Consider the following 15,244-nt stretch of genomic DNA (forward strand, 5'->3'; position numbering starts at 1 on the left):
GAGTCTATGTACTAAAGGAATATTCATCTTCAACACTACTTTCTTGGGCCCTAACTGATTCTGGAGCATACAAATGAGACTTTCTGCAACTTAAGGGCATATAGCTAGCAACAGCCAAAGTGAGAATGAGTCATAAAAAGAAAAGCCCAACTTACCGATTCCTAGTCACGCTTCTCTAAAATCACTGTTAACAAGTATTTAATGAGTATCTACCACCTAGAAAGGCATATGCAAAGTATTGAGTAGATAAAAATGAAGACATGATCCTTATACCCAAGAGTTTACAAATTAGTTAAGAAGAGAATTTCAACACCAACTCCCCAAAACAAGGAAGGTCATCTTTCAGACTGAGGGGATAAGTAACATTCCATGAGCAGCACTTGAGCCATGCTTCCAGGACAGGGAGGGTGTTTCACCAAGCAGGTAGAGAAGGGAAGGAATTCTAGGCAGAGGGAACTGTAAGCATACAATGCCCACGGTGCTGAGAGCATATGAAGAATCAGTGTGATGAAGTAGACTGACGGAAACCTGAGAGTTGAGGATGAAGCGGTACTTTGGACATTAATATGGAAGTGAAGGAAAATTGTTAAAGGCAATCAATGAGTAGGGGAGGAAGGGGCATGAGCAGGGCTTGGTTTCAGCCCTGGTGTTCGGGTGGCAACATGGAAGCTGAACGGAGCTGAGGCAGCTACAGGCAAGCAGACTATTTCGGCTATCAGAATGAAGTAAGCAGTAAGAAAAGCTCACCTGACAACGCTGAAGGCAGATGTCAATGTCTGAGGGGGGTTGAGCTGGAAAAATGACTGTCCACATTTTCTGCCCCCAAACCCCCTTGAAGTTCAGGATAAATGTTTTATCTATCCATGATGTGCATGCTAACTCACTTCAGTCGTGTCCAACTCTTTGTGCCCTTATGGACTATAGCCCGCCAGGCTCCTCTGTCCTTAGGAATTATCCAGGCAAGAATACTGGAGTCAGTTGCCATGCCCTCCTCCAGAGGATCTTCCCAACCCAGGGATCGAAACTACATCTCCTGCATTGAAGGCACAGAATTGAACCCCGGTTCAATTCCTGGGTCAGGAAGATCCACTGGAGAAGGGATAGGCTACCCACTCCAGTATTCTTGGGCTTCCCTTGTGGCTCAGCTGGTAAAGAATGTGCCTGCAATGCAGGAGACCTGGGTTCCATCCCTGGGTTGGGAAATCCCCTGGAGAACCTGCAACCCCTTTTTTGTTTTGCTTTCACATTGTTTTATTGCCCACCAAATTGTAAATGTTTGTTAAAGAATCTTGATCAGATAATTATGAGAAGTTATAAAACATGTAGGAGGTCATTATGGTTCATAATTTTACTTATCAATAAGTAATTATCAATACTTACAATAAGTAATACCAATTTTACTTATCTGAACTTTAAGGGAGAGCTAGTTTTTTGAATAAAACTCAGTCATATGTTGAATTGTTTAGGAATGAAGTATAATGATGTCTGCACCTAACTATGAAATACATTAATGAGAAGATGGATAAATGAATAGAGGGAGATGGATCGACATGTGATAAAGTAAAATGGTAGAATCTAGGTTAATTGCACAATGTAAGTGATGAACATGTGTTTACCATAAAATTCTTTCAACTCCTCCCCTGCCAAAAGAGGTCAGGCACTGGTTCCAAGTCAAAGCAGTAGAAAATGACATGTTACACGAAAGTCCAGCTCTTCTCACACAAATTTAGTCCTCTTTCTGAATATCAGGCTGAAGATTGAAGAATTTACATTATATTTTTTCACTCTAGGTCTATGTTTGATATTATCACTTGGCTATTTAACACTTGTTCCATGTATGTGCTTTCAATCTTTGTCAACTTCATATTTTCAAACTTCATTCATTCTTCGAGCAATTGTGCTGTCTGGTCCCAATCCACTCTTTCAGGGCATGTTTTTCTCCTTTTTCTTTAGTCTGTGAATTTTCTTAAGTTTATCTTTGCAAGCTCCTTTCTCTGCCCACCTCTTGAAGGTTTTGCACAGGCTTCTGATCTTCATTCTCTCTCATCATCCTGTACCATACCATCTTCACAGTTTCAAAGGCAGCCTATAAATAGTTCTACCTCCCCTGGAAACCCTGACCACACTCTTGCTCCCCAGAATGATATTTCCATCAGTGTAACAGAGATAGCTCAAACTTATCTTGCTCAAATAAGTCAGTGCAATTCTCTTAAATTTACTATGTCACTAGCATTTTAAATCTTTTAACCACAACATCAAACTCACAGATTTTCTCCTCAGAATTTGGTCTATGAATACTAAATATATTTTTGCTGGGAAAAAAAAAAAAAAAAAAAAAAAAACAACTATAGTTTAGCAGAGTATCCTATTGGGAGTCAGGTTCTAGCTGAATATTTGGCACTTGTGTGAACTTGGTTATCTCACTTGCCTCTCTGGGCTCTGATGTCCTCATCTGTAAATGAGAAAGTAAAATTTCTAAGTCTTGTTTCAGCTCTCAAGTCACAGAATGTCTTTAAATACATTTTCCCCTCTCACAGGATTTTTGGTCTAGTGCCTCAGTATCGTTTTACTGGTGAAATGTGTCCATTAATATTTACTCTAGTTACCAACATCTTTGCATGGTGGTGGTGGTTTAGTTGCTAAGTCATGTCCGACTCTTGTGACCCCATGGACTGTAGCCTGCCAGGCTCCTCTGTCCCTGGGATTCTCCAGGCAAGAATACTGGAGTGGGTTGCCATTTCCTTCTCCCTGCACCCGTTTCATTGAAAGCATGGAGTCTTAAACCACTGGACCACCAGGGAAGTCCCATTATGAGTTAAATTGAAAAAAAGAGAAAAAAGCAGCACTGATGATATTCTGATTCACCTCCTGTGACAATCACTAAATGACAACTCCAGAATCCTGGCTTCCAGTCTGTGACTCTCACTTTAGTTCTATCTCAAGCATTGATTCCCTTTATTTTTGCCAATCATAGTTCTGGAATATGAAAGGTGGCTAGATCACGAAGATAACTTGAAGCAAATAAAATTAATGGTACCAGCAAATAATAAAGACAAATGGTCTCTACAATGAGCCTCTGTGGGTTGAGAGCCAGGAGGACAGAGGTCGACCCTTCACCTCTTAAAGGCTCCATCTCTCGAAAAAGAGTTGATAAAGTTTCCTTTTATTACCTATCGGCCCACCTATATTGGGTCAATTAAATTTAAAAAAGGGAAACAAGCAAATGAAAAGACAAAAGAGAGGCCTTTTCCGTACTTTTAATTACCATTATTGCACCAATACAGCATACGTATGCTTTATATACATATATCTTAAACATCATTTTCAATTTTTCAGCAATTCAAATACATAATATATTATCATCTTGAGAATACAAAGAACACAACATACAGGAAGATTGAAAAATAGGTTCCCAGTAGTTATTAGTCACTAGTGATTCTATAGACTTTCCTTCTAGTGTTTTCTATTGGAATTTTTAAATGTCCTGCCATGGCTCTGTAAGAATAGAGCTGCCTGGAACGGGAAGCAATGAAAACAAAATGGACCCAAAGTTAAAAAAAGAGTCAAGAAGGAAATCTAAGAGAGAGAATCTATTTAAAAACTAAACGTAAGGACTCCCTTCAGCCAGTACATATCCAAATAGGTACTAAGGGAAGAGGTGACATCCTCACATTCACTCTCAAAATTGCCCCTTGACAAATCAGATAGCTGGAGCCCGTTCACCCAAGAGCGGGACCCCTTCACAGCATTAATAAAAGGAATGGTGGGCGGACAGAGGGAAAGTGGCAGGAGAGCTACCTGCTTCTCACATACCCCTGGTGACAAGTATCACAGCCCTCATCCAGGCAAAATCTGTCACAGCTAAAGCCATGGCTCTCCAGCTTCCTTCATCAATGACAATACATGTAATATAGCAGCTTTCTGCTGAAGAGCTGGTGGATTCAAAAAGTGTTTATGAAAAGGGGCCAGATACCCAGGCAGCAAGGCAATGTGGGTACTGATCAAGAGTTAAGTGCATTCAACCTCTCTACTCTACAAATGAGGTTAAAAACCCCAAACCCTTTAAACTTTCGGTCAAATAATGGGGCTGTTACAAAGTAACACCGGGCTTCAGAGGCAGCAGCAAGATGGAGCTGCAAGAAAGTGACTGCTTCTCTAGAATATAACTAGGAAAACACAGCCCCTTGAGCCTCCTTCATCCAAGAGACAACCACTGATCAAAGATGCTGCACTGCTCAACAGACACAAGAGTGGAAGCACCACCAACACAACCCTCTTATCACAGGAAGGGATGTGTAAACGCGCTAGAGGGTCAGGGGGCTGCACCCACAAACTGGATGTTCACTCAACAGGACAAGCCTGGGGGAGGGTACACAGCAGAGACCCAGGACGCAGGTCTTTCCTCAACCTACCCCCTATCAAAATTCTGAATCTGTAAACACTGAGGTCAGTCTGTCCATTTTTAGAGTCTTCGGCTAATGGAAAAGAAGTTCCAAGGTTTTTGTCTCCCCTGAAATTGCTAGAAAGGGCTTCACAAAGAGGCACGCCAGGGTCTTGAGATGATTCTGAAATAAGAATTTAAAGATGGAGAAAATTTTTAGAGATGGTAGGGACTATTCCCCCCTCAGAGACCCTGGCCTTTTGAGCCCTATAGAGCCAGCCACAAGCATCATTAAGACCCACTGCTTCCCTGCCTTGACAGGGAACAGAAGCCAAGAAATACTTTCTTGGCTGCACTCCAAGGAACAGCATAAGGGGGGTGACACCACCAGCCTGAATGCAATGGAGAAGCTATGAGAACGATTGTCCAGGATTTTGGTTCTGGGGAGGGAAGTGGCTCTGAACCCCCCTCTCAGATTGGTGCCCTCAAAGTCATTGTTATTCTTCACATCTCTCCTGAACATCGTGCCAGCGCTCTTCAGAACTGGACCCAGTTGGATGGCTGTGGTGCCTGGTTCGGAACAGAGCTGCAAGAGTGGAGAACAGAGACAGCCAGAAGCATATTAGGATAGGGACTCCATTCTTAACAGTTTCCAAGAAATCTCTGCCCAGAATTTCTGAAACTGTACTTCAGAGCAATTCTGCTCACCAAGCCCTGCACCAGGCTACCCAAGTTCCATCCTGCCTGCGTGCATGTGTGCTAAGTAGCTTCAGTTGTTTCCAACCCTTTGCGACTCCATGGACTGTAGCCTGCCAGGATCCTCTGTCCATGGGATTCTCCAGGCAAGAATACTGGAGTAGGTTGTCATTCCCTTCTCCAGAGGATCTTCCCAACCCAGGGATCAAACCCACGTCTCCTGTGTCTCTCTGGCACTGCAAGCGAATTCTTTACCACTGAGCCACCGGGAAAGCCCAAGCTCCATCCTACAGTAATCTTATCCCACCATCCCAGTACTGCTGCACTCCTTACCTAGAATTCCTCCCAAACACCATGTATGACCTACAGATGCCCTGCTTTCCCAGATCAGAGATGTCACTGGACTGGCACACATCACTGAGAGCCCAGTTGAGAGGATGGTGGTTTCCCTACACTAATACCTGGATGCAGTGCTGAAGTCTCCCCACAAGTCATTGCTTGCAGAAACTGGAGCTGGTGCTGGTGTCGTGACAGGAGCCGGAGAATCCAAATCTAAAAGGATATCTGAGTACAAGGTAAGAGAAGAAACAGAAACAGGGAAACATAAAGTTATATTCACACAAAAACCTACACACAATTTCACGGCAACTTTACTTGTAATAGCCAAAAATGCAGTCAACCCAAATGTTCTTCTGTGGGTGAAACATACTGTGGTACATCCATATGATGGACTACTATTTAGCAATAAACAGATTGTTGACATATATCAAAACAACCTGATGAATCTCAAGGGAATCATGCTGAGTAAAGGTTATATACTGCATGATTCCATTAACATTCCTGAAGTAACAAAATTAAGAGATGGAGGACAGATTAGTGACTGATTGCCAAGGGTTAGGAAAAGGGGACGGGGTGAAGAAGGAGGAAGATGTGGTTAAAAATGGGGGACACAAGGGATCCTTGTCCTGTGGAACTGTTTGGTGTCCTGAGCCTGGTGGTGGATCCAGGAACCTACACCTGATGAAACTGCACAGAACTAGAGCTGACCCGTGAACAATGTGGGTTTGAACCACATGGGTGCACTTATGCATGAACTTTTTTCAATAAACACTCAGTACAGTACTATATGATCTGTAGTTAATCTAATCTACAGATATGGAACCACAGATATGGAGAGTTGACTGTGAAATTATACACAGATTTTCTACTACATGGGACAGAGGTGGGCAAGAGGTGGTCAGTGTACAAAAGCTCCGCATTATTCAAGGGTCAACTGCACACACAAATGAGAATACCTAACCATGAAGAAATCTAAGGAAGATCGGTAGACAGTCTCACTGTCAATTCTGCAAAATGTTACCATTGAGGTTAACTGGATAAAGAGTATATAGGATTTCTTATTTTTTACAGTTGCAAGTGAAACTAGAATTATCTCAAAACAAAAGGGTGAATTTAAAAAAAATAAATAAATAAACCTTAGATATTATCCTCAGTGCCTTCTGGCAACACTTACCAAAGGAAGTAGCCTATAACCACTTTTACCTCAAAAATTCCAGAAAGAGAAAGTCTTCTCCTATAAGCAATCACTTATAATTGATTAATGATATAATTTTAAACAAATAATATTAAGTTATAATTAACTAATTAATGCTATAACTCTCAGAGTCTAATACTAGGTTCTCTAATCTCAGGAAAATTCCTTTTAGAATTCTAATTTCTCATCTTTTAAATGGAAATGACTTTATCTCTTCTTGTTTCCCACCAGATAGTAAGGAAGAACAAAAATGTACTCAAAAACCCAGATGTTGTCTAATTTCCTCTCAACTACCCTGTGAAGAAATGGAAAGGATTGAGAAATAACATTCACTGAATGATAACTACATGCTAAGTACTGAGCTCATCATTTTACCCTCAAAGTCTTGGGATAAGTTTTACATCTCCATCTTACAGGTAAGGATACTGAGGCTCACAGAACCTAAATGTTACCAAACACATCCAGATAAAAACAGAGCTATGACCAAAATCTTGGTCCATCTGACTCTTGGGCCTACTAGCATTTCACCAAGGTCCAATGAAGGAAACAGTCTTTTTAATATCTACCCATTTTTAGAAAAAAAATCAACCAGATACCATGACTCTCAGCTCACTAGAAAAGCTTTAATCCCTTGCTGGAGGCTGCCAGAGTCAACTTGTCAGAGCCAAGTGCCTTTAATAGCAAAACCACTGACATTCTCTTCGGCAAACAGGTTATTACCAATAAACCCTAAGCTATGATTTCTCAAAGTTAAAAGTACTAGAGAGATTTACCTGCATCACTACCTCCATGACTGGATTTTGGTATGGGTGGTGGAGTGACATGATTGCTGATGGCAACTGAGGAGGATGGAGGGGGAATTGTGACTTTGCCTCCAGGTGGGGGTGGGAGTAAGCTGAGGCCCCCAGTCCCTGCAGTCTTGGGCTTAGAAGCACCTCCTTTCTTGGTTGTAATGTTCTACAAAAGAAAAAAAGGAGGGTGAGAAAAAGAAAGAGAAGTCATAGCCTTATGGAAATACAAGGAGAGGTGAGGGGAACCATACTCACCCCAATACTCAACTTGATGGTCTGCCCTTCCTTGAAGCCCAGATCCAACTTGGGACGACTATCCATTTCCTGAGATTCTTTGGAAATCTCAGATTCCTGTTTCACCCACCTTCAATAAAAGGGTACATTATTTTATCTTGGATTCCCTGAGAGCAGAGTTTGACACATCAATCTGTGGCTAACTTATGTGAAACATAATTCCAGAAAGCAGAGTAAGGGAACATGAGACGTAGAAAGGAAAGGAAGAAAAGCCAAGGAAGAGGGCAACTGGAGCTCAATACCACTGGGGAACTATATACAATGGCAGATTAAAATGTCCCTCCACAAGAGGGCAACTGGCCACCAATCCCCATCCCCGTGATCAAGGGCCACCCCTGACGGAGCAGGCCGGTTGCCCCCCTCACTGACTGGGTGGCTTTCCACAACCTCAGCAAGTTCTGAGGCAGAAAAACCTACCCTTTTCTACCAGTGTGCATGGTGCTAGTCACCACAGCTAAGACAAAAGCACAAAACATGTGAGTTAGATGGAGTGACAAATCTGGCACGTAACTCCCCACTATCTCACAGAAAGCCCTGCTGCTACTGTTACGCCCTTCCTCAGCCCCCTAAGAGCTATGGGCAACTTCCCCAGAGGCATAAACAGCAGCATCTTCCCAAACCAGTGCACAGTAGATTAAGAACATATTCCAGCTATAAGGATAGACTAGATACAAAGATAATGGAAGAAAACAGTGAACGGGACGATTCATAGTCATAAGACCTAGTCTACGAAGTAGAGAAAGCAGGAGGTTAAGAGACAGTGCCCACTCAATGGAGGGGCAGCATTCCCCACACACTCAACCTGGTAACTCAGGACACGCTTCACTCACTTGAAGTGATCTTGCAGAGAGACATTGAAGTCAAAGGCATCACCCCGATCTGAGAAGCCAATGCCAATGAAAGCGCTTCGCCCTGTGAAAAAGATAGGAATCCTCCCAACAGGAAGCATGCCTGGGGCAAATGCTACCCAATGAAAATATAATAGTTACCATAACTAGACAACCTCTGTGAAAGATTCTCTCAGGATTGGCAAACTGCATGCAGTCCATGAGCCAAATGCAGCCAGAGCTTGTTTTTGTAAATAAAATTTCACTAGAACAAAGCCATGCCAGTTTGTCTACATATTATCCACAGCAGCTTTCATACCATGGTGACAGAACTGAGTAGCTATGAGAGACCATGTGGCCCAGAAATGTTTATTATCTTATTTCTTTAGAAAAAAGTCTGCCAGCCTCTGACTGGAGAAAAGATGCCTGCCATAAACATTGATGATATAAAGTAGTCCCACAAAAAACCCTGCAACAATGAACAGGCAGTATTTGCCAGTTCTTTGGTTAGACATATATTCTGATTTATTTACATCTACTTTTAATCACCTCTTGAACTTGTGTTTACAACTATTACAAATAACACATTAATCCTTCTCCTCTAGCAACTGGAGTTAACTTTGGACAAAGAGAAGAAAAATTTTAGTAAACTGAAGATAAATGCACTGGGACACACTTCCATTGATGTGCATTAACTATTTTCCGAATCTCAATTCATTCAAAATCCCCAATCCCTTACCAGTTCCATCCTGGATCCGGATTACAAAGTAGCGGCTGGAATCGGTCACTGTCTCCACGGCAATACCAGGATATTGTTCTACTGGTGCCTGAGCAAAGAGTTCCCCTGACAGGTAAGAAAAAGACTTCTTTAAGCAAAGGAAGCAAAAAGCCTAAAATTCAATTAGCAAGTATTTCCACTCCAGTCCCCAGTTTGAAAATATTTATAAAAGAACACCAAACCAATATCCTTAATATGGCAGAGGGTCACCAGTAGATTACCTGAAACTTTATCCTCGAGTTTGATATAAGCAACCTTCCCTTTTGAAGTGATTCTGAGGCGACCAGTCCAATCAGGTTGATCTAATTTCCAGTCAGATGCCCTAAGATAGAAAAATGTAAAGTCTCAGGCCTCCGGTCTATGTCTTTAATTTGCCAAAAACCTACACACAATCATTTGCCATATTTCTATTTCCCTGTTCTGAATTACTTACTCTTTCTGCCTATTAAATAATCAAAAGACTAATTCATCATTCTCTCTACAAAGATGCCTCAGGTTACAACACAGTCCAAAGCAAACAGAAAAAAATGTTACTACTGAAGTCCAGTAAGTATCACTAAAAATATGTAAAACTACAAAAAAAAAGTAATTTAAACATTTATCACAATGACACTATTTTCACACTGAGGATAGTACTTTATATAATAGTATTTTGCTGATCAGGGAACAACAAAGCCTACTAAATGAAATATCCTGGGTAACAGAAGCCTCCCAAATCCCTAAATGTATTATCTTTCACTGAATTCAACCAATATTTACAGAGTGTGTATTAAGTCACAGGCACTATTCTAAGTACTTGGGATACAAGAGGGAACAAAGTTTAAAGCCATCATGAAGCTTACAGTCTAACAGGAGATAGATAATAAAAAAGAAACAGTAAATATGTAAAATCATTAATAGCTCAGAAGGTGCTAAATGCTAAGGCAAAAAGAAAATGCCAGGGCAGAAAAAGGAGCTCAGGAAGGTAGTGGGAGAATGAATAGCTACAGCTTTCAAAAGTGTGGTCAGGGCAAGTCTGACTAACAAGGTGAAATGTGAACAAAATGTGAAGGAAGTGAGTTACCCATGCAGATATCTGGAGGAAAAGCATTCCGGGTGTAGGAAACAGAAGCTGGTGCAAAGATGCTAAGATGGGAGCAGGCCTGCTATATTGCCCTCAAGCAAGGAAGCCCCTGTGATTAGAATACAGAAAGAGATGAGGTGGGAGAACTAACTGAGGGACAGATCATGTAGGGTCTTGCAGGCCACTCTAAGAACTCTAGCTTTTAGTCTGAATGAAGAAGCCATTAAAGCAGAGATGTGACATGATCTCCCTTTTATTTCAAAAGGATTAGTTTGCTGCACAGAGCAGAGATGCAGCGATATGAATGCTAAAGCTGGGGATTAGCTAAGAGACTACTGTAGTAATCTGGGGGAGTCACCATGGTGACTAGGAAGAGAAAGGAGAAGTGACTAGACAATGGATATATTTAAAGCAAAGGCAGCAGGATTTTCTAATGAATGGATGCAAGGTAAAAGACAAAGGGAGACACCAAAGATGAAGTCAAGGATGACGCCAAGGTTTCTAGCCTGAACAGAGGAGCTGCCAATAATTGAGATGAGAAAGACCACAGATAGAACATCTCTGGAAATAAAGATTAGTAGTTCAGCATTGGCTCTGTTAGGTCTGAGATGTCTAATAGATTTTCAAGAGGAGATACAGAGTATACATGTGAATATATGAAACTGGACTTCGGAAAGACATGTAGATTAGAGATACAAATGGAAACATTACAAAACACTGAATACTTATTATCTGTGTTCTAGAAGAATTTGAATGAAATCTAAGACATTATTTAAACATGAACCAATTTTACAAAACACTGCATTTGTGATTCTGTTTTGCAAGTAGTGTGGAAAAGGGAAGGCAAGGTTAAAGTTAATGACTCATCCCTTGGGAACCTAGAGACTAACACCTGCAGTTAAGAAGGTAACAATAAAGTATATCTGGGTAAACATATGTTTAACAAGATGGTAAGCAAATGGCAGACAGGAAGACATGAAAATTTAAATTAGGACAAATTCTGAACAGGATTTTACAACATACATCTTTGTCATGCCCTTCTCTCTTGATGTCCTGTCTCAAAGTCCCCCAAGTACCTGAGTCTGATCCAGCTCAGAGCGTGCTCTAGAAGTCCTTGTCTATTAAATTTTTTGAATGAGTCGTTACTTACTCCACTCTTCTGTCATGAGGTAGACATAGTGTGAATGGGCTACTGAAAACACTAGGAACAAGTTTACTAGATGCGCTTCTTTGGACAGGTTCCTTGGTTTATTTGTATGTCTAGTGGCCAATATTTAACAAATTCTCAGTAAATGAATGGATATTCACGCAGCAGTTTTCCTTAGCCATGAACCTTAACTCCTCTCCAACTCCCCAGACCTAGCCAGGGGTACTCTTGGTTTTTACTGGTCTTCGAAACTGACTTCACCTATTTTCATCTACCTTGGCAATAAATCTTATAGCAGCTATATGGAACAGACATGAAAGCCTACTCTGTTGTTGCTGTTCATTCACTCAGTCACGTCTGACGCTTTTGGGACCCCACAGACTGCAGCCCGACAGGCTCCTCTGTCCATGGGATTTCCCAGGCAAGAAGACTGGAGTGGGTTGCCATTTCCTTCTCCAGGGGATCTTCCCAACCCAGGGATCGAACTCACATCTCCTGCACTGGCAGGGGGATTCTTTACCACTGAGCCACCAGGGAAGCTCACTAAGAAGGCTGGAGGTTGAAAAAACTACTCTCTCTAAATGAAGAAAAGGACAATAGCACAGTAACAATCCTTATCTTCAAAGTCCAGCATTCTTTTCATTACATTAAAACACAGTGTAGGGTTAGTACTGATTTAGTTGAGGAGACGGGTAACGATAAATAAAAAAAGGTTTTACAGGTTAAGAACCATTTTCTAATCATTTATAAGTTTCCCATCAACCTAAATTCTCCTTCTGTAAGTCCAGTCAGTGAAAGTCCGAGAAGCGACAGCTTTACAGGTGAATCAACAGTTTATACAGGTGAATCAAAGTCAATTATTCCCTCTCATTTCAAAGAAAGCATTTCTCCTGCTTCCTATAAAGTCCAGTTGTTCCTTTAACGGCAGCCTAGAGAATAAATCATGCTCATAATATAAAATGAGTTCTGGTAAACAACAAAAAAGATTACACAGACACAAAGACAGAAAAGCACTACTTATGAAGTACCTGTTCCAGGAGTTATTATGCCCATTCTTGTGAAAACTGAAAGAATCTCACAAAGTGAATAATATTATACCCATCTTTACAGATGAGAAAACTAAAGTTCAAAAGATTTAAGTGACTTGCCAGAGGTAACCCAGCAAATAAATGAGAATCACGATTCAAACTTAATTCTGCTCTCTTCACTAACAGTGGTTGATATAAAAAGCCTCTTGTAGGATAAAATGTCAGTAATAAGCATGGAAAACATAAAATGACAAGAAAAAGGGTAAAAGAGGAAAATTAAGAAATTGCTTTGATGGCTCAGTGCAGTTAACTGACATAATAAAGGATAAAGTAAAAGTGAAGACAGAGAATCTAGATGGGTAAAAGGTATTTTTAAAAGCGTGAAGCAAAAGAAAAAGGCTTCCCTGGTGGCTCAGTAGGTAAAGAATCTGCCTGCAATGCAGGAGACCTGGGTTCAATCCCTGGGTAGGGAAGATCCCCTGGAGAAGGGAATGACAACCCACTCCAGTATTCTTGCTTGGAGAATTCCATGGACAGAGGAGTCTGGCAGGTTCCATGGGGTCACAAAGAGTCAGACTGAAAAAGAACTGAAACCCACTCCAATGTGTACCATATCTTTTAGGAAGAATTAATACCTAAAGTTACAGGTCATCAGCTATTTTACCTTATTCAACAGATCAATCAATGCTACTTTAAGTGTAACCTATTAATTCTTTTCAGTCAACATTTACAGAGTCTCCACTATGTGCAGGACACTGTGCTAGATCCTAGAAAATGATTAAAAGATCTTCTAAAGTTTAAGAAGACCTCAAGTTGTTCATGGTCTAGTCTGGAGAACTGGGGGAACAACCAACCAATTAGAACATAGAAGGAAGGCAAGTGAGAGAGTCAAGAGCAGGTACTATGGAGGCATGCGGAGCACACCTAAGCCAGAGCAGAAAAACCAAGGAAGGTTGGCCAAAGGAGGAGAGGTCTCAGTTGACTCACAGGTATTAGTCCCTGTGACTATCATCAAAAAGCATGTAGAGTCTTATTCACGGTCAGCTGGGGTCTGATTGAAAGCTTGAAATTAGGATTACCTTTTAAGATACAACCCATAGGATTTAGTGCACAGGTCAGCAAGCACAAAGATACTGATTCACGATGAAAGCACCTCTGATAAGGAAGCACAACATAAGACACACAGAGAGGGTAACTTTTAAGCCGAGGTAACAAATGCCAAGAGGAAAATCATGCTGGTGATGTGAGTCAGAAAGAGAAATCAAAATGCTGTATTTATAGACTGCTTTACTGTTTACCAAATCCTTTTTAGGAAACTCATTTTTAATTATTTTTCACATTTATTATGATTTCATTTAACCCTCCAAAAACTTCTAAAGGTACAAAGCTAGAGCAGGTTTTATTATCACCCCCTCCCCATTTTTTTTTTTTCTATTTTACAGATGAGAAAACTTAGGCTGGGAGAGGCTAAAAGATTTGTCTCAAATCACACAGCTGTTAAATTGCCAGGGCTCACACTCATATTTTTTTAACAGGTAACCCAGTGAGTTGCATGTTAATTCTTTGGACTGCATGACCGTAACTTTCGACAGCATCCTCAGGCCCTCACAGTCACTGGATTACAAGGTGGTTAGTTAGCCCTCCAGATAAAATGCTGTCTTAACTCTGAAAGTAAAAGCTGTATGAGAAGATAAGAGGGAAGGACGGCTTGAAAATACTACAGTATCACCTATACTATAGTATCTTCAATATATAGAAAACACATTGAAGAGAAACAGACTAGACAACCACTGGAAAACTTAACATCATTTGCCCACTAACAAAAGTGCTGAAGGGAAAAATCAAACGGTGGATGGTGGTATTTGGTGGCAAGACTGAACGGCACAAAAGACAAATTATCTCATCCAGAGAAGGGCCTAAGACACAATAATCACCAACAAATGCGCACGAGATATTGGAAAAGGGGGGTGCGGGGGTGGGGGGTAGGGATGGGACGATAAGGGTGACAACCTGAAGGACGCAGGGATGAGCGAAGGAAAGGTGACTGGCCGAGGCGCAGACACGACAGGAGGAGGATAATGGGGAGCAGATGGGTAATCCAGAGGGTTCCGGGGGGAGAGCGGTGGGAGGGTACAGAAAAGTAATTTTTTTTTTTTTTTTTAAGAGGGGGAAAGAAAGATGTCGGCAGTCCAGAGTGGGGGAATAAATGGGGGAAAGGGTGACAAAAACCCAGGTGGCCAGGCTAGCAAGGTAACAAGCCAGAGGCGGCAATGGCAGGGAAGGGCGGTCTGCTACCTGAGAAACAAAGTGTCAAGCTCAACCGGGTGCGCGCGTGCCGCAGTGACTCGAAGTTAGTACCTGTAACCGCGGTTGGAGGCCCGAGGCGGAATCCGGTAGACGCTGACGTCAGGTTTCACACACAGTACAGACTCGTACTCCAACTCGGACGCCATCTTGACTCTGCTCGCAGTGCCGCTGGGGGCGGGGCGTCAGCGCGGGGGCGGGACGTAGAGCCGGGGTGTTGAGTTCTAAAACAACTTCCGCTTACGCACTTCCGCTAAGGCTGCTTCCGCGAGAGTTCGGCTGGCTTCCTGAGATTAACCTCCGTTGGCTCGGGTTGGGGAAGCCATGTTGAAACCTGGAAACGGTGAGGTTGCGTGAATCACCATCTTGGGTAATGGCAAGGATGCCCTCCAAGTGCGTGA

General features: G+C 41.8%; 1 protein-coding gene across 1 annotated transcript; it reads right to left on the reverse strand.

Annotated features, from left to right (window-relative positions):
* Positions 1-3,241: 3,241 nt before the first annotated feature.
* On the reverse strand, positions 3,242-15,028 carry NECAP1 (NECAP endocytosis associated 1). Its single transcript, XM_020898748.2, has 8 exons — positions 14,898-15,028; positions 9,523-9,623; positions 9,263-9,367; positions 8,527-8,608; positions 7,658-7,766; positions 7,385-7,568; positions 5,539-5,641; positions 3,242-4,967 (listed from the first exon to the last, which is right to left on the reverse strand). Exons 1-8 carry the CDS (start codon positions 14,990-14,992, stop codon positions 4,919-4,921), a joined length of 828 nt encoding a protein of 275 aa, XP_020754407.1. The 5' UTR covers positions 14,993-15,028; the 3' UTR covers positions 3,242-4,918.
* Between the last annotated feature and the right edge of the window lie 216 nt (positions 15,029-15,244).

The sequence above is a fragment of the Odocoileus virginianus genome, unplaced genomic scaffold (assembly GCF_023699985.2).
Source record: "Odocoileus virginianus isolate 20LAN1187 ecotype Illinois unplaced genomic scaffold, Ovbor_1.2 Unplaced_Contig_11, whole genome shotgun sequence".
In the NCBI taxonomy this organism is placed as follows: Eukaryota; Metazoa; Chordata; class Mammalia; order Artiodactyla; family Cervidae; genus Odocoileus; species Odocoileus virginianus.